General features: G+C 37.9%; 3 protein-coding genes and 1 long non-coding RNA gene across 5 annotated transcripts in view; 1 reads left to right on the top strand and 3 right to left on the bottom strand.

Annotated features, from left to right (window-relative positions):
- LOC6572799 (protein timeless homolog) overlaps positions 1 to 15,388 on the bottom strand; it is a 91,520-nt gene extending 76,132 nt beyond the window's left edge. The window contains exons 1-6 of the mRNA XM_001998869.4: positions 15,156 to 15,388; positions 14,766 to 15,089; positions 9,529 to 9,786; positions 9,085 to 9,404; positions 5,014 to 5,199; positions 464 to 587 (exon numbers count right to left, since the gene is read on the bottom strand). Of these exons, the coding sequence (XP_001998905.3) occupies positions 464 to 587; positions 5,014 to 5,199; positions 9,085 to 9,404; positions 9,529 to 9,786; positions 14,766 to 15,089; positions 15,156 to 15,257 (1,314 nt within the window). The 5' untranslated portion in view covers positions 15,258 to 15,388. The remainder of the gene's footprint in view (positions 1 to 463; positions 588 to 5,013; positions 5,200 to 9,084; positions 9,405 to 9,528; positions 9,787 to 14,765; positions 15,090 to 15,155) is intronic.
- On the bottom strand, positions 13,892 to 14,855 carry LOC26527497 (E3 ubiquitin-protein ligase RNF170). The gene is made up of 2 exons (XM_015166599.2): positions 14,766 to 14,855; positions 13,892 to 14,705 (listed from the first exon to the last, which is right to left on the bottom strand). Exon 2 carries the CDS (start codon positions 14,667 to 14,669, stop codon positions 14,103 to 14,105), a length of 567 nt encoding a protein of 188 aa, XP_015022085.1. The 5' UTR covers positions 14,670 to 14,705; positions 14,766 to 14,855; the 3' UTR covers positions 13,892 to 14,102.
- A 998-nt stretch (positions 15,389 to 16,386) lies between the features above and the next one.
- LOC6572801 lies at positions 16,387 to 16,860 on the bottom strand. Its single transcript, XM_015166600.3, has 2 exons — positions 16,793 to 16,860; positions 16,387 to 16,716 (listed from the first exon to the last, which is right to left on the bottom strand). The coding sequence occupies exons 1-2, from the start codon at positions 16,818 to 16,820 to the stop codon at positions 16,418 to 16,420; spliced, it is 327 nt and encodes a 108-aa protein (XP_015022086.1). The 5' UTR covers positions 16,821 to 16,860; the 3' UTR covers positions 16,387 to 16,417.
- Positions 16,861 to 18,359: 1,499 nt separating this feature from the next.
- Positions 18,360 to 19,927, top strand: LOC116804875. 2 transcript variants are annotated; one of them, XR_004364896.2, is made up of 2 exons: positions 18,360 to 18,650; positions 18,731 to 19,927. It is a non-coding gene; the product is annotated as an uncharacterized LOC116804875 (long non-coding RNA). The 2 variants fall into 2 exon arrangements; XR_004364895.2 differs by having other exon boundaries at positions 18,808 to 19,685.
- The last annotated feature ends 1,372 nt before the right edge of the window (positions 19,928 to 21,299 follow it).

Below are 21,299 nucleotides of genomic sequence, written 5' to 3'. Positions count from 1 at the left end.
TAAATACCGATTATTCTACAAGAATACAAAGCTTTAGTTCTTGCCCTACAACATTTACACATTTTAAGTACCTTAATGAATGTTGGCATTTTCTATTTATTATTTATAGCAAAACATATGGAAATTTTCTATTGGCGAAGGGGTTAAGCGCATCCATTATAATCTGCTGCTTATACAAAATATTGTTAAAGTACATGGATTTCAGCTTCAATTGGCACAACATAAGGCTTACATTGAGGTAGCCGAAGCAGTTGCCAGTTGCCAGTTGCCTAGTTGAAGTTGGCTTAAGTTTTAAGCCTTGATTCAGGAGAAGCGTTTCAGATTTTGCAAAGTGCACTTACATAAGCAACGGCAAACAACGACAAGCTAATACACACACACACACACACACTTGCACACACACACTGGTAGACTCAACTCAGATTGAAGCTTAGCTTGCATGCATAGCGTAGCATTTACTTACCAAAAGGGCCACATGCAGCCGCTTGGCCCAGAGACGCGCCTGCTTCTTGTCGCACAGAATCATGTCCATGTCATGTTGCATGCGTGTCAGTACCCAGTGGAAACATTGCACGCTCAGCGATTCACTGCAAAATGTGGTGGTAGAAATATTAGTAAAAACAAAAAAGAACTAAACTCAAATTCAGTAGTCAAGAGTGACTGACTAGCTGATAGCCTAAGCCCAACAAAGAACGGCATTTAAATATTCTAGCTTTGTGCATATGTAAGAGAGTCCAACGATTTACTAAGAATTTTTTTAAGGGCGAAAGGTGTGTTCAAATTTTTAGCACATTATAAAATGCATTTCTCTACTCAAACACTTAGCCATCGAAAGCTTTTATATTTGCCGAACTCAGTGGATAAACAGGTAGATATATTTAGATACATAGATAGATAGATAGATGCACATATAAATAGATTGATTGACAAAAAGACAGAAGGAGAGATATACAAATAAAGATATAGATACATGGATAGATGGATAGATAGATAGATATATAGACCGACGAATAGAATATAAATATATGTAGATATAGATACATTGATGGATAGGTAGATAGATGGATAGATATTAGATCGATCCATATAAATAGATAGATTGATAGATTGATAGAGCGATAGATGGATGGACAGACAGACAGATAGATAGATAGATATAGATATGTAGAGAGATAGAAAGATAGATGAAGATATGGATAGTCAGTAGCTGTCATATTAATCCAGGTCAGGTAGGTCAAGCTTTTCCTTCTGCCCGTTACATACATAACCAATAAACTAATATAACCAATAAAAATGGCATTGGTATATAAGGTACATGAAAATGGGGAAAAACAAAGCTATCTTGTCTTAAAAACTAAAGACGAACGAATTCGAATTGTGAATTGAAGTGGACAGAGCAGCAGCAGCAACAGCAGGAGCAGGAGCAGAAGCCAGAGAAGGAGCAGGAGCCAAGCTAAACAGGTAAATAGTTTGCCTTGTTGCACGTTGCAAGCTGGCAGTTTCTAGTTGCCAGTTGCCGGCTTTGCCGGTTGCAAGTTGAAGCACCGTGAAAAACTCATTAACAAAATTAATTTTTAAGTAGCGCTGCAAAATGAGTGGCAGCCGGAGCGGGCGTTGCCACAAGCCGCATCATGTTGTTGCTGCTGTTGCTGCTGTTGTTGCTGTTGTTGCCGATGTCGCCGATGTTGTAAATGTTGCGGCTGCATTTGCCTGCAAATTGGCGAAATTAGCAGCGCGACGTCTGCTGCGACGGTCATTAAAGTTTGTTCACAATTGCAGAAGACGGGCAAGCAGCACTCGAAAAGGCATTAAAATCAAATTAATTACAGTGGGCGACAGCAGCAAACTGCAACTCAACTCAAACTCAAACTCGAAGCAAATAAATAAATTATAAAATCAATAAAATTGTTAAACGGAAAGGAGCAAATTCAGCAGGAACAGCTGCACATTTCTTTCTTTTTCCGCCATTCAAACTTGATCAAAATCGAACTTAATTGCCTAAGCTAATTATGCATATAAAATGGTAGACCCCAAAGCCTAAGCTTTACTTTTTCCACAAACGGAAAATTTAAGTTTCATAATTCTATATGGTTTTGGTAGTGTCTAAAGTTTATCCGAATGTGATGAGCTTAAAATATTCTTGAATATACTATAATAAGGAATAATTAATAGGATTAAGTTAGAAATATAATAGAATAAGGAATAGGGGATAGCACCATAGTAAAGTATCGTAGTTGTAGTTAAATACCGATAGTTCTATAGTTAAATACTGATAGTTAACTATAGTTAAGTAGCGATAGGTAACTATACTGAAATATCGATAGATAACTAAAATAAAAACCTTTAACATTTAAAATAAAAAAAACTAACTAAACTGAATTAATAATTTCATATGTCTATTAACAATATGATGATATTTTATGATCTTAAACGATATTAGCTTATCCTTTTTTACATTATATTAGTAATTCAGATAATATATGTATTTGTTTCTAAAGGTATCCGATTATAAATCTAAGTTGCTGTTTTACAAACATTTTATGGTTTATGCTTCGTATGAAAGAAAACTCTTGGCAACAAAGTTTTGTCGGAAAATGTGAGGTCAACGCCAAAGCCTAACCAAAGCTGAAAACTCGATTTCACTTTTTATTATAAATGCAATTCTTTATGTTGCTGTGTTTGATAGAGAGAGAGAGAGAGAAAAACAGTGGGAGGTAGACAGAAGTTTTGGCCACTTTAACGGTCATTCACTAGCTTTATATATAGTGAAAAATCAGTAGAAAATGACAGACGATAAAGTAAGTTGGGTAAAGCAGCAGGCAGCGGCAAATTGCATTTGTGAAAATAAACAGAAAGTTTTAGACGCCGAGAAGTACATATAGTATATATATATCTATATATTGCTATATATACATACATATATATGGGAAGCAGCGAACGGTAAGGAATGATAAAAAATGAAAAATAGCAGCGACAAAAACTTTGAACAGTGCGGCGGTACTTTCAGATTTTACTTTTTCCTCTTTCTCTCTTTTTGAGGCTGGTTGAGAAAAGTTTGCAGCAACGGAATGACAACATTTTTGCAAAGCTTCATTGTTGTCATTCAGAAACTAATTTGAAAGTAACCAAAACAATTTTTAAGAAATTTCCCACCACACAGCGCAACGAGCATTGGCCAAGCGAGCAACAAAGAGCGAGAGCGAGAGAAAGCTAAGGAGTGAGCAGATGACAGGAAAATTTTATTAACAGCAAAGCTGTATAACAATAAAGTGCCCCAAAACCAGGGCCAAGGCGAGTGACCAGCGAAATGCTTCAAATAGTCAAGCGACAATTGGACTAAACACATACATATATATATTGTATATATAGCAAAAGTAAAATACATATAGAATAAAGTATTGGGGCGGGATTTGTTGGCACCCACGCAGCTGTAAAGTGTGATAGGTCAGCGATTGTCGTCATCATTTTGATTTCTGCTTGTCGCTTCTTCTCTTTCAATGTTCGTCCGCACTGCCCCGCCCCAAAAGTAATCCAACAAAATGACAGGCAAATTGTCCTGTGGCCAGAGCAATGTCAAATTTTCAACATCAACTTTCTATTGCCAAGTAACTGAAACAATTTCGGTTCGAATCGAAATGCGAATTGTGCCACATGGAAATTGTTTAGGGGCCACAAGCTGCAACATCTACAAATTCTTTTGACTTTTGGAACAGTTGGTTGGAAAAGTATTTATTGGGCAGTTTAAGGGAACTGGAAGCATATTCCATTTACAATTTGAGTGATTGAAAAATTTCTGATTTCTTTGATGAGAAGCCATGCTAGTTGACAAAATGAAAATGCCAAAATTATATAAATTCGAGAAAATAGTTTAATATCGGAATGCAACTTTGTTCTGTAATATGGAGTTGAGTTGGGTGGGTTGTAAAACGACGATGTTGTTGAATTGCTATCCCTATCTCTCTCTCTCTCTCCCTCTCTCTCTTTCTCTTTTATCGCTCTATTTACTTTAGTCTTTCTTTCGCCATCTCATTTTCTCCTCAGCCCTTTCTACCGTCCTCTCAGTCTTTCTCTCTCTCTCTCTCTCTCTTGTCCCCCGATCGGCCTTTATCTCTAACTGGTCTCCTCGCTTACGCTGTTTCTCTTGCTTTCTCGCTATTTCTTTCTCTCGCTCTTTCCTTCTCTCGTTCCTTCTTTCTCTTCTTCCATGTCTTTCTCTACCATCTTCATTTTCATCTCCCAACTTTTTTCTTTATTCTTCTGCATTATCTTTTCTCCCTCTTTCTATCTTATGCTGCATATCTCATTCTAATTCTGTCTCTCTCTCTTTCTCTCTTTTTTCTCTTCTTTCCCCACTTTCATACTCATTCCCATACCTTACTCTAACTTCTCTTCCCCTTTTCCTGCCTCTCTGCTTTAATTCAATCCTTCTCCATCTGGATGCACAGCTTAAATCCCTGCCTTTATCCTGCTCTCAGTTCGATGTACGATTAACACCACCACCAATACAGCTTTAGTTTATAGTTCAGCACTTGCATTGTTGGGCTAGGGCTGGGTTAGAAAATAACAAATCGAGTTGGACCCGAGTAAATAAAAATCTCAACTACATATAGAGAACAGTGTGTGCAAAGTAATTTGATTAAAAGCCAACCCATAGAAAGTTCACCCAAAAGATTTGCATATTCGCTGACGCGAGCATTTTGAAGTTGATCACTTGGTTGGCTTTTCATTACTGAGTGGATGCAACTCGGCTCGTTCATCAAAGTCATCAGTAGCTCCTCTATCAACTATATCTCTCTCTCTCTCTCTCTCTCTCTCTCTCTCTCTCTCCACTCGACAACAATGTCTATGTGTTTGGTTTATGGGCATTATCAAAATCATTGGCAATTAATTTGAACGCTTTAGTGGGGCGCAGCTCATAGTATGTAACCAAGTAAAGGCAAGATATTTGCTGGCACTTGACATTGGTAAATGTAAGTCACATGCTCACACACACACGCTCACACGCTTACTTACCTGACTAGCTGCAATTGTAGTCCACTCAAACGATTGAACTCCATGAAAAATCGTATGGCCCACAATAGATAAGAGTCATCGTGACTCGACGAGCCGGCATTGCGTTCCAGGACACGTCGCACCTGCCGCACGAGCGTATTGTAAGCGGAGCGCAGCACCTCAATGCAATATTCGCGCAGGCACAGTCTGCAATGGAGAGGAAAGCAAAGCAGAGGAATCAAATGAAAAATGATTGTACCACAATAATATTGATTGAATGCCACTGCCAGTGCCACAAATACATACACATAAATACATACGTAACTATATATAGTATGTATGCTACACGTAAAATGCAATTCTTAGCCCGACTTGACTTAGTCAATTTAGTTTTCATTTAATTTAAATTCCACTTTTTCATGCATTTTTCAAACGCATTGCAGCTAATCGAAATGGCTAACATTTTCTTATCAAATTTTCAGGCAGTATAAAATAGTTAGTATCATATCAGCACAAATGAAATGTTTCAAGAAAACATATAAAGTTTTATTTAGATATCTTAGGCTTCAATATTATTTAAAATATTTTGTCAATCAGTCCATATGTTTACAATATTTTTATACATTATTGACATTATCATTATTTAATTTTTTCTATATTTTAAATACTTTATATTTATTACTTCTGATTTAGTTTACATATATACCTTGAGTTCATATTTCATTAGTGTGTTTATTTGCTATATATTTTATAAAATATAGTATACAGATTTATGCATTTCTCTTTTATCATTAGCTTTTAAATAAATGTTAATATTTATTTATAACATTTATTTATTTATTTTAATAATTATTTTCATTACTATTAGTATTATAATTATTATTTTTATTATTATTTTTATTTTTACTATTACTATTATTTTATTATTATTATTATTTTATTATCATTATTTTTTTAAATTTTTTTATTTCTGCTTCATTTTAATTTTGTTTTTTTTTTTTTACACTTTAAAATTGCTCACATTTTTTGGTTATTTTTATACATGCTTTTTAAACGTGATTTTGCACAAAATACGCAATATATCAAGCTATCGAAACCTATAATAGTCAGCATCAAAGTCACTCTAGAATCTTATACAAATGTTGCTCATGGTGCAATATGTGCATTCTTTTCAGGCCCCATTTTTTTCAGTGTCGGCATTGACAAGTGCTTGTACATAACAAACGGCAATTGGCAGCGTTTATGCAATAAATTTTCGCAGGCCAATTTATTTGAGTAAAGTGGGCCGTATAGGAGGCAGCTCCCAGCAGAAGCATTCATCTCCGAATCTGTGCAGCTCAGGCTCTGACTCAGGCAACTGCCAACCGCAGGATAACGCAAGCAACGCAGGCGACGCAGATAAATACAGGAGAAGAAAAAAACACAAAAGGAAAGAAAAATGTTGCCGCCTGGCGGCTTATTGCAACATTGCAATACGCGTTGAGTGGCAACAAATTGTTGCATGTCGAGGGTCGACACGTGACATTGATGAACTTTGTCGGTGGCTTTGGGGCACGTGCTATGCCGAGTGCATCAAATGCTGGCCAAATGCATGGCCAATATCGTTGTGGTAGCCAACTTATTGATGGCCTCTTTTGGCCAGCGAGCTGTCTAATCACAGTCGCCGTCGCGCCGACTGAGCGAGCAATTTATGGCTACCGAGCTGATTTGGATTTGCCAACAACGAGCGAGCCATAAAACCGGCCAGAAAAGAGCAGAAGTCAGCTGCCAGCCAAGCAGCCAGTCAGCCAGCTATGCAGCTAGGCTAGGCCAGGCTAACAAGCAAAAGTGTTGGCCCACATTGCGGAAAATGCTTGCACATTTGCTATGGCCAGCAGAGCTCAGAGGTTTACTACGATGGTGTCGTTGCCGTGGCGCCACCAAGATTACGTTGCCACTGCTGTATTTTTATCTTAGCTCGGCATTTTATGGTTGCCGGACGACAAATCGCAACAACAACAACAACTGCCAACTGCACTTAACAATAGTCGAAAGGAAGATGCTCTAAAGGCTATGTAAAAACTTACTTAAAGCAGATAATTACTTCATAATTACTTTCATTTCTTTCAAACTGGCTTAAGCAGTTCATTTCTAAATCGTTACAATATATATTAATTTATTTCATCCGAATAATACGAATGCTATTGACTTAATTACGAAGTAATTACTTGATGATTGTCTTTTTAATTTGGAAAACGCCTTACTTAACTACTAAGTAATTACATAATCATTTAATCATTAATTAGTGATAATCAAATCTCATTCTAACTACATATAATTACTATAAAAGTACTTCGTAATTTAAATTTGAAAATTGAGAAAATAATAACAACTATAATAAATAAATCCTTAATTATTTAATTATTTTATAATTAAATATTTATCAGGTTTTTAATAATACTGATAATGAACATCTGAAATACTAACTATATACAAATCTAGTCACTAATTTATAAAATAAAAGAATACTACAACAATTAAAAGTAATATATAAATATAATATAATAATAATGGAAATAAATATTTACAATTATTATAATGAATATGTACGGCACAGTAGAATTATTAATTTAATAATTTAAGAACGTAAATATCAAGTAATCTAATTATAATTTAGATCTAAGTAAAGAAATTACATCAATATAAATTATATATCTATCTGAAATTAGTTTAACAAAAAAGTTGCTCCACTTTAATAACCCCGCTGCGTTATAGAGTATAGTGGCAAATGCATTTGCCGAAGCCGAAACTCAAGCAACTCGGCTTATCCTGGGCAACGTTGGCGCATATCCTTTAAGTAGTTTGTTGGTTCGCAGAAAATCATAAAATAGCTGCACCTGGTGGCCATTAGGGAGTGCGGCGACAGCAAAGATGTTGGCCAACCGGCGCCTCGAAAATGGCCACATCTTTGTTTCGCTTGGCCCACTCAGCCAGAACCAGAGCCGAGGCAAGCCAACAAGCCAGCCAGCCCCAGCAGCCTCAAGCAGCCTCAAGCAACCCAGCAACTCCGGCAGCCCCAGCAGCCAATATCGTTTGGCTGATTCTATAAGGAAAGGAAAGGCAGCGAGGCAGCCATTGGGTGCGAGTTGTCTAAAAGGAAATGCCTTCATTTATTATTGAATATTATTTTATGCGCTCGCTCGACTCCGACTGCAGCGTAAAATCGAAAATCAATGACCGGAATGTGGCCTGCCAATCGAACCATAACAATTCCGATGCTAATGGCAGACAACATCCATAGCTGCGCACAATAGGCAACAGCTAAAGTGCAGGAAGCTGCCGCAGACAAATGGAGGCTACTAAGTGCAAGATATTGTCCAATCTTCATCCAAATACATATACATACGTATATCTGTAGACCGAATACATATATGACTCTTTTTGCTGACTCAGCGACTGACGGCCAGATTGATTTGCTGGGTAAACAAGACACAAGCCAAACGTTAAAAGTTAAGATATTTTTTGCACTGTTTTCAACTTTTTTAAACACAGTCGAGTCTTGATAATTTATACTCCGCTAAATAAAAGTGGTGATAAATCGAAAAAAAATCTGTCGCCTTGAAAAAATTCGTTCTCGATAACTCGCGATAATTTCAATTTCAAAGCAAATAGAAAAAAAAAACTTAAAAAAAAATATCACTTCGAATTATCGGGAGTAAACTGTATATACAAGCTCAGGAATATAGATTTATTTTCCTAAAAATATATATTTACTATTTTGTTATCAGGGTAAAATGTTTTTTTTTTTTTATATATATATAAATAATAATGTATTTCGTATCGATAATTACTTAATTTAAGCTAAATAATTTGCATAATTTATTATACACAAAGAAAATGCTAAATAAAATTGTCCATTTAATTTGAGACTTGACTATTTTTAATTCATAAATATTCTGTTTTTTTTTTTTTTTTTTTTTTTTTTTTTTTTTCTTTTTATTATTATTATTGACTATATAAATCAAACTGAAATGGCTAAGCCAATTTTTTGGAGGTACTATTCTGGTAATGTATGTATATCTATCCATAAAAATACCTATGTCAAAGTCTTACCTGACAGTAAAAGCGCTGCGTCGCGTCACCTGCGCCTCCTCCTTGATGTGGCGATGGGATCGCTTCTGCGCCTGTTTGTCGCGATCAAAATCCATAGCTGAAACACGCTGCAGCGGCTGATGGCAAATGATGTCCCGATCCGAAACGGATTTCATATTACGTATGACATAGGTGCCGCCGAAGCGTGAATGGCGACCGAGAGGCGGTCGGGCCTGTCGTCGAGCATGTTCACGACGGCGGGCGGCAAGCAATTCCTGCTGATCTCGCTGCTTCTCGCTGAGACTGCGCTGCAGCGAAGCATCCGCCAAAGACTCGGCGCTCTGATAAGAGAGAGAGAGAGAGAGAGAGAGAGAGAGAGAGAGAGAGAGAGAGAGAGAGAGAGAGAGAGAGAGAGAGAAACAGAGTGAGTGAGAGTTTAGAAAAGTAATTGTCAATGCGACTCACCTGTTCGCGATAGAGTAGGCAAATGATTTCGAGTCCGTGCAAATGAAATTGCTCCTCATCCGGCGAGGAGATTATGAAGAGCACCAGATCGAGCATGCCCGTTTGATGCAATGCCCAAATGACCTGATCATGCAAGCTGGCATCGTTATCCGCTCGACACTCGGCCTCCGGATTGGCTGGCACTTGGAGCACATTGCGCACCAGGACCAGGATGCGTTCAATCAACAAATTCTGCTCCTCGCTGCGTATGGCAAATGCCTGAAAACGAGAAACAAACAAGAGAGGGGGGAAGTACATTAAAAGTCAAAATAATAAAGAGAATGTCTTGCGGCAAATCCCAGTGTTAGAATCTAAGCAGCAAATCCCGCGAGTCAACTTAAAATAATCAAATGAAATTAAATTAAATTAAATTGCAAATTTATGTAGCTCGACTGTAAAACGGATGCCCCGAAATAGGGGGGGCCCCCGAGATGAACAGCGGCGGCGGCAGCCGAGTCGAAGCAATGCTACCACAACAAAGTCAAGTTGAAATCAATTTGTGTCGGTCCAGGCGAAGGGAACAGGAGCAGCAGCAGAAGCAGGAGCAGAGGCAGAGGCAGAGGCAGCAGTTACTGCTGCTGGCTTACAAATAAATACAACTAATGCGGCTTTTGTGCCTACAAGCCAGCTGTGACTGCGACTCCTGCTCCTGCTCCTGCTCCTGCTCCTCTTCCTATATGCCAGCATGGACACAGCAACCGAAAAGCTCAGACCCAGCGCCTTACACAAAGGCCAAAGTTAATAATGACTTCCGCTTTTGGTTACCCTACGCAACAAAAACATCGCCAGCAGCAGCAGCGGCGGCAGCGGCAAGCCCCTGGCCAATTCTCGCTCTCTCTGTCGCCCCCTGGCTGTCCACTTGACTGCCACACCAAGCCGCATACATCAAAGCGTGCAAGTCGAATCCACGCAAATAAGGAAGTAAAGCATAAAAAGTCAGCTCGGGCAACCGACAGCCAAAGGCAGTCGAATCCAGCTCCAACCCATGCGAACCAAGCCACACAACCCACCCACCCACACATTCATTATTAACAACAACAACAGCTACAGAGACAGAAATTCGCTAGCATTTAACCTAAAAAAAACATTGGCTAAAAAATACACACACAAAAAAAAAAAAAAAAAAAAAAAAAAAAAACGGGCATAAAAATCTAAAGAAATCCTCTGGCGACTCTTTCGCTGGCTGCGCAGCACCATGAAAATCCTTTGGAATTGCTCCCCGGAGTGTTATGAATGTCGATTCAATCGGCTTTAAATGAATTTATTTCGCTCTGCCAGCACAAGCAGCGCTCAAGGGCAGGGCCAAGGGTGTATCTATGTGTGTGTGTGTGTGTTCGTTGCCATGTTGCATCTACGATTATACAGCACCAACAACATTTCTGTGCGGTTACTAAAAATTGAACCCCATCAATGCCCGATAATTGCCAATGGAACTAGCGAGAGACCAGAGGTTTTGCCTCTTTATATTATATATACAGATATATGTATATGTATATATGTATCGTATATCTATATGTAACATATTTCACATATATATAGCTATATATATTTTATGACATTTATGGCAATTGCTCTATTTCTGACCACATTACATTGCGGTTCATAAATGGCTTAACAGATAATATTTCTATGTTAAAGAAAAAAAAAATCGATAGAAAATTAACTGTAAACAACGATTAGAGGATTTACTGTGCATATAGCGTAATATAATTAAATCATATATTTTGATAAACAAAAAAGGGATTCCCGAAATTTACAAAGTTTCACGTAATATAAATGCGTGCTAGTATTTAATTAGTCAAGGGTTTAGCTTATTTGGATTGGCAGAAATGAATTTCAATTGATTTAAATTATTAAATTAAATTCATTAAAATTAAAATTTAAATTTAAATTAGTCTAAAATTAATTAGTTCAGGCATTTCAGGATATTTTCTATTAAAACACATGTAGATTAGTTGTATATGTCTAAATGAATGTATGTATGTACATATGTATGTATGTACATTGTATATATGTATGTACGTACACATATATATGTATGTATGTATCTTATTTAGGATTTTAGTATACACATTTACAATATCTACAGGAAATCTCTTAAGGCTATTAGCCAGCTCCTAACTGCAATCTTAACTCAATACACGTTCATTAAGTAATTTCAAACTTTTCAACGTTTTTAATGACTGTGAAATTAAAATCAAAAATTTTATTGAATTAGGCTGCTAAGTCTGTTCCGCAATTTTTCAGGCCACATTCGCAATTTCGTTAAAAAAAATACGATTTTTACTTTCATTACTTCCTAGAATTAAAGCGAATTCATTTGAATTCGTTTCGTTCATGAGCGAAACAAATGGCAGCTTTCATGCTAATAAAGCCGATTGAAGAGAGCCAGGAAAAGCGATCATAGAATCAGAGCTTTGATTGAATTGTGTGAGCTGTATGCTCAGTATCTACAAAAACTGCGAAGTACCTTCCAGCTGCAAGTAGAGAGAATTGTACGTTCATGTCTGAAATCTTAAGGAAAAAACTAAAAACTAATCACTTAGAGAAGTCATCAACCAAACAAAAAGAGTAAAGTGATTGAGAGTCCTTTTGCTTCCATAGTGTCAATTAAAAGTTCTCGGACTGAAAAGTTCATCGCCTTTGTTATTCAACATTAAAGATGCAAGTCAAATGATTTTTCTATTTCCTTTTTCCTTCTTCTACACAGAAGTCTTAAACGCAATCTTCCATCAGCTGGGTCTACTTAAGCGCCAGCCTCTGGCTAAAATGTGTGGGAGTTTTTCATTTGCTGATTCCTATTTTTCCTGCTTTTCTTTTTCTCTCTTACTTGGGAAATTCATTGTGTATTCATTTCTTATTTTTTTCGTTTCCTTTTTTTTTTTTTTTTTTTTTTTTTGACTACAATTTAGCAATTGAAAACATTTCATGCTCAGACATATTCATCCACACAAAATACTACAAATTGTAAACAGAAATTTGCAGTTGTTTTGCTTGTTGTTTTTGCTGTTGGGGAGTTTGTGGTTTGCACCCACTGTGACACTGAGCATGTGGATGACGCCTAGAAAACCCACAGATTTTTTTGCGTTTGATTTGAAGGTGCCTGCTGGCACTTGGCCTCACGCATTTCCCTTTTCACTTTTCTGTTTTGTTATTTTGTTATTTTCTTCTCTATGCTTCAGACTGTTTATTAAATTCGACTTGTTGCGGTTTAGCCTTGGCGTCAAGCGAAAAAGTTTTGGGCGTCGATTTGATTTCATATAATTTTTGAACGGAATTACATTTTCTTCTGAGCATTTTCGTATTTTGAACACGTTTCGTCGAAGCAACTTCAAAGCACAGCCAAATTTCAAACCTCGCTTGATAATCAACAATCAAGGGTTACAAGAGAAAAAAGGGATAGATAGATAAAGAAAGAGAGAGATGGGAAAGAAAAAATATCTAGCTGAATGACTTTCAGCCATAGATGAAAAACAGATAGTAAATGAAGTTCAAATTAGTTATGAAACACACAAAGGAAGCTCAGGGAAAGAAGTCCAAAAGTCAGCCTCAGTGCCAGAAACAAAAGCCAAAGCAAGAATAGATTAAGCTAGCCGAATAAGAAATGCACTTATACATTGAGAATATTATGGGCAATATTCAAATCATAATAGTAAGCCGTTTGATGTTGATGACATGTAAGAATTCTCTTCAAATTTTAAGCCTATGCAAATCGCCATTGTTCATATAAGATCTAAAAATTGAATATTCATTTTCATACAAGATCTAAATATTTGGAATCTAATATACATAATTAAGCTCAAGCATACTATCAACATAATTCTATAAAAAAAAACTGCAAGATCTCTATACATTTTTATATAGATTTAGATCTTGTAGACGTGTTTTTTACACATGTATTTTTAGATCTTCTAAGAAAAAATGTCTAGAATAATAATAGCCAATGTTTTAGCGATTCAGAAAGCACAATTAGATCTAGAACTGTCAGGTTTAGGAACAAAAACATTCTACAGATGGCAACTAAATCAGATGTTTAATCCAGCCAACTGTTACAGGCATATCATATTCAGAATCATCATCAGGAAGGCTAATCGTGTCCAATAAACACCTAACCGTAGAAAGACTTTCAGCAATATTAACTACATAAAGCTCACACTGCTTAACAAATTGGGAATACCCCAAGCAGCTGGCATTTGCAAAATATTTTCCAACTTCATTCGCTGCTGGCAGCTGCACGAGAGCCATTAAAAAGTTCTTGCGCAGACCGCTGTTATATTAGGGCTCATGGTCGTGGTAAGGGTCTACATAAAAGATAACAGAGAAATAGTTGTGCAAATGCCAGAGAACGCTAATTGCCTGAGCCTCATTTAATTGGTATAATTAACAACGACAGAAACGACATATCAGATTCAACAACAACAACAACTACTACAGCAGTTTCTCCAAGAAGAGACTCTATTTAAATAAATAAAAAAAAAAAAAACAATTGCAACCAGATAACAATGAAGCGCAACTAACAAGGAGTTGAGTTCCATTTAAATCGGTCCGTCAGCATCTAGATACACGATATAAAGATAAAATATTATGATCACGATTAGAAGGCGTTGATAGATGGATGGGATGACAAAGGTGCGGCGTATTTGATACCGGGACACATCACGCAGCAGTTGTTCCGGCAGTGGCTTGATGCGTGGCATCAGCTCCGGCGGCCGTTCAATGTACGCGCCCAAATACATCGATGTCTCTGGCACCGAGGTATACATGGCAATAGTTTCCGCAAAGTGACGATGCTGGGCGATTGACTTGCAGCGTGCAAAGCGCCCGTATGTATGATGTCCGTTCCGGCCGTAGCTGACTGTGATCAGCGTATTGTTGCCGACACGCGACTGGCAGTACGGACACTTGGCGTAGCTGCCCTGCCAGGTGATCCACTTGCCGATGCAGTCGGTGCAGAAGACATGGCCACAGAAGGTGACACGTGGCAGACGAGCTGTGCGCATGCAAACCAAACAGGTGTAATAACGATTATCGAAGGAATCATCCTCCTCTGTGTCGCTGCCGCTGTGGGAGCCGCCACCCGAGTTTCTTGCGCTTGTATTCATAGTTGCTTCTGTTTTGCGTTAGTTTAGGTTCTTTAGCTTATAAACATACAGAATTTTCATACAGATATATCAAAACTCACAAGTTCATTAACTTACAATTTCCAATGCTTGTTTGAGCTTCTCAAACAGGGCCGCCCATATTTTATCCTTAGCAAAGGCTACTTTATAGCCCTGCAATATGTCGATGAGTTCAAGGAACACTTTACGCCCATGATTGTCACTGGGCGGCCCATCACGGTACAGCAGCAACGTCGGATTGGTCAATATGACCAGCAGACGTATCAACAGATCCGACAGCTCCGCGTCGTGCACATAGTCGGGCAGCATATAAACGAGATCCGTCTGCAGCACCTTGGCGCGTCCCAAATGCCGGCGATACTCATGATTGTCGAGATCGCGACGCAATATCCATATCAAGTGCTAAAATAGTGCAATGTCATTTTACTTGCTCTAAATCTCTAAAAATCTGTATGTATTTTCATTTACCTTTAAACCCTCCGCTGCATCGGGCTCCGCTTGGTAGCGTTTGCCATCGCTGACGCCAAGCGCTGCGCAGGTGGCATCTATGTCTGCCAATAGCACAGACATGACTTAAATACACACACACACACACTAACAAGTACACTTAATAAAATTAATTAATTATTTATTTCACAAGCACGCGCAAAAACAAAACCCAATTTGCCGAAATTCGCGCGCAAAACTCAACCTACAAAACAGCTGTTCGATCGTCTGGCAGCTCTGCTCACGATAACTGCTCACCGATATCGATAGTAGTAACGCAAATTTGCTCACAGTGCGTCAAGTGGATTGTGTCTTGACTAAGCTCTAATATTCAATGCACAGAAATAAGTATGTACATATTGAATATATTTTTTTGCTGAATGATTTATTAGACAATGTTTTAAACAAGCAAAACTTATTCGAAATAATACATACATATATGTAGACTAAATTAAACTATTTTTCATGTCTCTTGTATCAATAGTACGATCAGTTGGACGAACAGCAAGACGAGCATTGCACAAAACCAAATAAAAGCAACTTTTACTTCTTCCCTTTGTGAACAAAATATAAACAAATATCAAAAATATATAAATTTAACCATATGACCATATATTATATGACAGGTCAGACAGCCGACCTATGCAAGTGTCAATGTAGTATATTGGAGTTGTTCTGCCATAGCAATTTTCATTTCGATTCAATTGGAAATTATCTGCAAGCACACACACACATACATGCACACACTCAAGCACACACAGACATGCACTCACTCACACACTGAGAGCTTGAGTGCATCTCAAGTAAAGCTTCCATTTGAGAGATAAATGCAATTTCACGGGTCCAGCATGTGAAGCTGGAGTTTATTTGCGCAAAAAGGTGCCAAACAACTGAGGGAACATTTTAAATCTCTTTCAAGGATTTTCATTAAGCATTGAAGCAGCAAATTACACAAACTCCAGCCAGCTGAATTATGCAATGGGACTTGAAAGTTTCTCCTGCTGCTGCTGAAGCTGAAGCTGAAGCTGCTGCGGCCAACATGAGAAAAATCCAGATTAAATGCAAACAGAATTTGGCTATTGCACTATTTAACTACGATATGAAGAAATACGTTGTGCAAACAGGATATGCCGAGAGCACATCCTGTAGCTGCAGTTCCCTCTGCTGTTCGAATGGAATTTAATTAACTAAGTAAATGAACTGACAAGAGGAATACTAAACTGCTTATTTTTCTATTATTCGCTTTACACTTTTTTAGTCGGTATATAAGGTAACGTTGAACTGGTCGGGAGTTCAGTTACCATGATCTTCCCATTTACTACGAAGTCGAATGGATACGTTTTCTCAAGATCCACGGCATCGGGTAGAGCAGGATGATCTTGATTTATCCAAAAACAACAATAACTCTCCGTATCACCTGTTGACACAAGGGTCCGCAAAATGTTTCGCGTACGACCTATGGTATATCCGCTATTTAGATCATCATATTCATCCTCCTCCGAGGACAGATCATCGCAGATGACAAGTCCATACAGCACAAAGACTGCAACGATGAAAGTTGAGCACAGATGAAATCAAAATAAATGTTGTTCTTTTTTTGTTTTCAAAATTCATTTTACCGAATATTAATATGTGAAACCTTTTCATAGCGAATCGAGTGCTATTGCAGAAGTGAAATAGAACCAGAGTAATCCTCCAAATTATATATATAATAATTCGACACAGTTTTAATTTTCTTTGCCGTTGGAAAGAGAGATATATTGTATTTCTGAGAGTCAAACCTTTTGAGATAACCTATTTAATTTACCATGACATTAGAATTTGCCATGATTCTATTTATATTTTAACACTCTATTTGATATATGACGTGCGGTATACTTTTTAAACTACTAATGACAATGACAATGACAATGACAATGACAATGACAATGACAATGACAATGACAATGACAATGACAATGACAATGACAATGACAATGACAATGACAATGACAATGACAATGACAATGACAATGACAATGACAATGACAATGACAATGACAATGACAATGACAATGACATTGACAATGACAATGACAATGACAATGACAATGACAATGACATTGACAATGACAATGACAATGACAATGACAATGACAATGACAATGACAATGACAATGACAATGACAATTACAATGACAATGGCAATGACAATGAGAATGACAATGACAATGACAATGACACAATCAAAGAGAAACATTTCAAATTATTATAATTCAAACACCGTATTAAATTATATTTTGAATCACATTAAAGTCTTCTTCACACAATCGAAAAATCAGTCAAGCTGAAACAAAGGATTTTTGCCATATTTTCAACGTCCACCGAAACGTTTTCATGGCTCGGTCAAATATTTCGACAGCTAAAATGTCGATGGAACTACTTGCGCTAAGGGATCTGACAGTTGCCAGGGCAATGCAGGCCAATTCCGGCGCTTTTAGCCAACAAAAACAGCCAGCACAAAGCCAACAAGCACCTAAAAGTGTAATCCAACAGCAGCAGCACAACAGCAGCACCAACAGCAACAAGAGCCGACGTCTGTTATGCAACACATTTGTTGGCTTTGCAGCCTGCGGCCGCCATTTTGTCAACGAGGCTCGCCATTGTTAAAGGAGTGAAGCCTTCATCTTGCATTCTGATTGCACGGCTTAATTGCACAGTGGTCTGCCCCGTCCTGTGCCAGATTTCAGGTTTTTTTGTTCTGCTACCCTGAATATAGTACGTGGAGTATGATATGTTGCGATATATATATTTGTCAACCGGAAGCAATAGTGGCAAAAAACATAAAGTATATATTTTCCTGATCTGAAATCGATGTTCACCCGAAACTTATCAGAGTGTGAGAGCTAGAAACTTACCAGTTCCCTACCTTCAAGCGTACTCAGCACGCATGTATTTGAATTCATCGATAATGTTTCTCAAAACCTAATCGATATACAATTCCGGTTAATATATCCCCAATTTAAACACACCCATATCTGAAGGACAGCTTTTCTTCTCTAGACAGAAACCAAGTATTATGTCGTTTAATTACTTCCTTCTTTAGCTCGGCTCTAAATTCAGGGTATTTGCTAGTCAGGCATAGCATTCTACTGCGATTCTCTACTTTTTTGTGTGTGTTTTTTGAAAGTGAAAGCTGAGCAGACTTCCATGCACCGCAGTCGAATTAGAGTCCAGGCAACGCTGTGAATGGGAGGCCTGGGTGTTGTTGTCCGAACCGAAAGACGAACAAAAAAAAAACCCTAAAACAATTTTGGAACAAATAAAACTCACACCTGAGACTCGGAATGGGCTGCTCCAGTTTAGCAGCTGCTTGCAAAATGAATCGTTGTAAATCAATTTGTACGAATTGGTGAACAACATGAATACAACAATTACGACGGCTCAGGGTGGACCGAAGCGTGAAGGCTTTAGTGTGAACAACGATCCAAATACCCTGTAAGTCTTTAATAGAATAATGAAAATATGATAATGTGCTGAACTTAGCCGAAATGACGAATCTATATTCTATATTCTAGTAACGATTGAATAATTATTGTTGAGTTCTGCACAACACTAGAAAAGGTCCTCTTTAAACGACATACCCCATACACAGGTCTTCAAATGCTACGAGAGTTGGGCAAACGCTTGCAGCGCGTAAAATTTAAACCCAATGAAACTTGTCGCAAATCAGCGTAAATTTTAAAGCCATATCAAATTAGTTTTATTTCTACTTATTTTTGGAACAACTCACACGCTTCATTTGGTGGAGTTACGAGTAATCAAGTAACGAGTAAGATCTATAAATATATTAAGGGGAGCTCAGAGATAGAGTGAAAGATAAAAGTGAAACTGAAGGCTAGCAACAGGCAACACAGCAAAAAAAAATAAAAAATAAGAAAGGGGAGGACGAAAAAACAATTCAACCTTTCGCTGGCTCCCCCTTGCCTAGCTGAGTTCGTCCCCTTTTTCGATTTTTCGAAACAAATCAAAGAGAAATTGCGAACGACAAGTTAATCTCACTTCAAGCATAACCGGAAGCCATTTTATGACCCAATGGACAATGTACAATGTACATTGTATTGAAGGGCAGCAGCTTCTGTTACAGCTGCTCCAGCTCCTGCTCCTCCTGCTGTGCCTTCTGCTACTCCTCCTGCTGCTGCTGTTCCTGCTTTGCCAGCTGCTTACGCGTATTTACAATAAAAAGGCGGAAGCGCGGACATCGGCTGCATCCGCAGCCACATTCAACATCGCAATCGCACAAAGTAGCAACTTAAGTAAAAAGAATTTATGCGCCACATTTCGACTGTTGCCGCTACTTCTGCTACTCCTGCTACTGCTGTTGCTGCACAATGAATTAAAGTTCAATAAAATAGCCCACGAATACGAAATGTGTGGCGAAAAGTTTTCTATAGCTCCGCTGTTGCACAGTGGTTTGAAAGTATGTGAAACGTTGGTTGACGAAAATTGCAAATATAAATTTGTTTGATCAAATTTTTTGCTAAGGGTTCTTAAAATAATAATACATAATATACATACAGCAGACTCCGCTTATAGCGTCTGTACGGGTATAGCCACAAAAATTCTGGTCCCCAGACAAACTTCTATGAGTAAACTTATACGATTATAGCGTCTTCCGAGTATGTCGACGGTCGGTCCAGTGTCGTTATAACCGTATTCTACTGTATTTAATATAAAAATCAAGAATCAGGAATTAAAAAAAAATCATGAAAATATAATAGATTACATTGTCTTATATTTTCACCCCTCATTTATTAGGAAAAAGAAGAAGAAAAATGGCGCTCAGATAGCCGGAAGACGGTTTCTAAGTTATGAGAACAGTTTTCTTGGGAATATCCGTAAAGTCACTTTTTATGTCTTGTCGCCATTTAAAATGGATCATAGGGAATGCATAGCCCACATATATTTTAGCCTTGCACATTTAATTCTGGAGAACACTATGAGCAGCTCTATTTATACCGCATTTGAATCATTTTATTTTTTCACTTTCATGATCTGTTTTCTAAAGCTATGTTTGAGCGCTTGACCAAGTCATAACTCTTCAACTCTAACTTATTTTCCGAAACCCCAAGACTCTACCCACTTAGCCCTATATCTTATAGATTACCCAATCGAAGGTCATCTCGAGAAAGAAAACTTTTTCACTTACTTTACTTACTTCAAAATCCCTTTAACTAAAATACCAATAAATTTCTAATAAAATTCTAAAAAACAATAAATGGCACCTTGGCTAAATAAACTTAGTAATTGCCCTAATTGAAAGTCTATTAAGTGATTTTCGACCACTGTGCACCTGGTACATCAACCGCATGGCCTTTGTCCTTGGGCTTTGTTGCTGCTTGTTTTATTTTTTGGGCGAATTTTCTTCTTCTTCTTTTTTATTTTTTTTTTTTTTGTCCATGCGCTTTTTTCATGATGTTTGCACATTTGCTCCTTGTTGCTGCTGCTGCTGCTTGTCGATTTTGAGTTACAAAGCCAAAATCTCAGCAGCAGCCGCAGCAAACGAAACAAGCAGAGAGATAGAGATTGCTAGGGTGGGTGGGGGAGCGTGTGAGAGGGGAGGAGCAGATAGAGGAACGCGCTACGAAAACAGAAATACCTTTTGCATGCTTCATTGGCGTTGCCTTTCTGCTGAGTGAACATCAAATGGGATTTGTCCAGCCGCAGGGGGCGAGGGGCGGCAAGGCAGCCAAGGGGCCAATGCTGGACACACACACATACACATATGCTGTTGTTGCGTAACAGTTCAATGGCGTGTTAAGCACAACCCACACACACACACACACACTCACACACATGCACGCACAGTTGACCAGTTTATGTGGCAACAACATTATCCAATAACATCGAACATCGGTTTAGTATCTGAAATATGTGCGAAGTTCCCTGCTGCAGCTGTGAAAGACTGCACTTATCCAAATTAAGATTGTGCCAAAGATTCTATTTGGGAGTCAAACATCAAACATCAAACATTCGACATGAAAAATAAAAAATAAAGAACGGAACAAACAAAAACAAAAAATAGCCTTTGATGCTGCAAACAGAAGTCACTTCAGATCTCTGATTTGACCTCAACACTTGACAGCT

The sequence above is a fragment of the Drosophila mojavensis genome, unplaced genomic scaffold (genome assembly GCF_018153725.1).
Source record: "Drosophila mojavensis isolate 15081-1352.22 unplaced genomic scaffold, ASM1815372v1 contig_16, whole genome shotgun sequence".
Taxonomy (NCBI): domain Eukaryota; kingdom Metazoa; phylum Arthropoda; class Insecta; order Diptera; family Drosophilidae; genus Drosophila; species Drosophila mojavensis.
Note: the sequence above shows the minus strand (reverse complement) of the source record. Positions and strands in the feature narration are given on the sequence as shown.

What these genes read in the sequence shown, in the direction of transcription:
- LOC26527497 (XM_015166599.2), bottom strand. Translation starts at nt 14,669, where the DNA reads ATGAATACAAGCGCAAGAAACTCGGGTGGCGGCTCCCACAGCGGCAGC.
- LOC6572801 (XM_015166600.3), bottom strand. Translation starts at nt 16,820, where the DNA reads ATGAAAAGGTTTCACATATTAATATTCG. An exon ending in GTTTCACATATTAATATTCG is followed by an intron (nt 16,717 to 16,792) that starts GTAAAATGAATT and finishes TCATCGTTGCAG; the next exon opens with TCTTTGTGCTGTATGGACTT.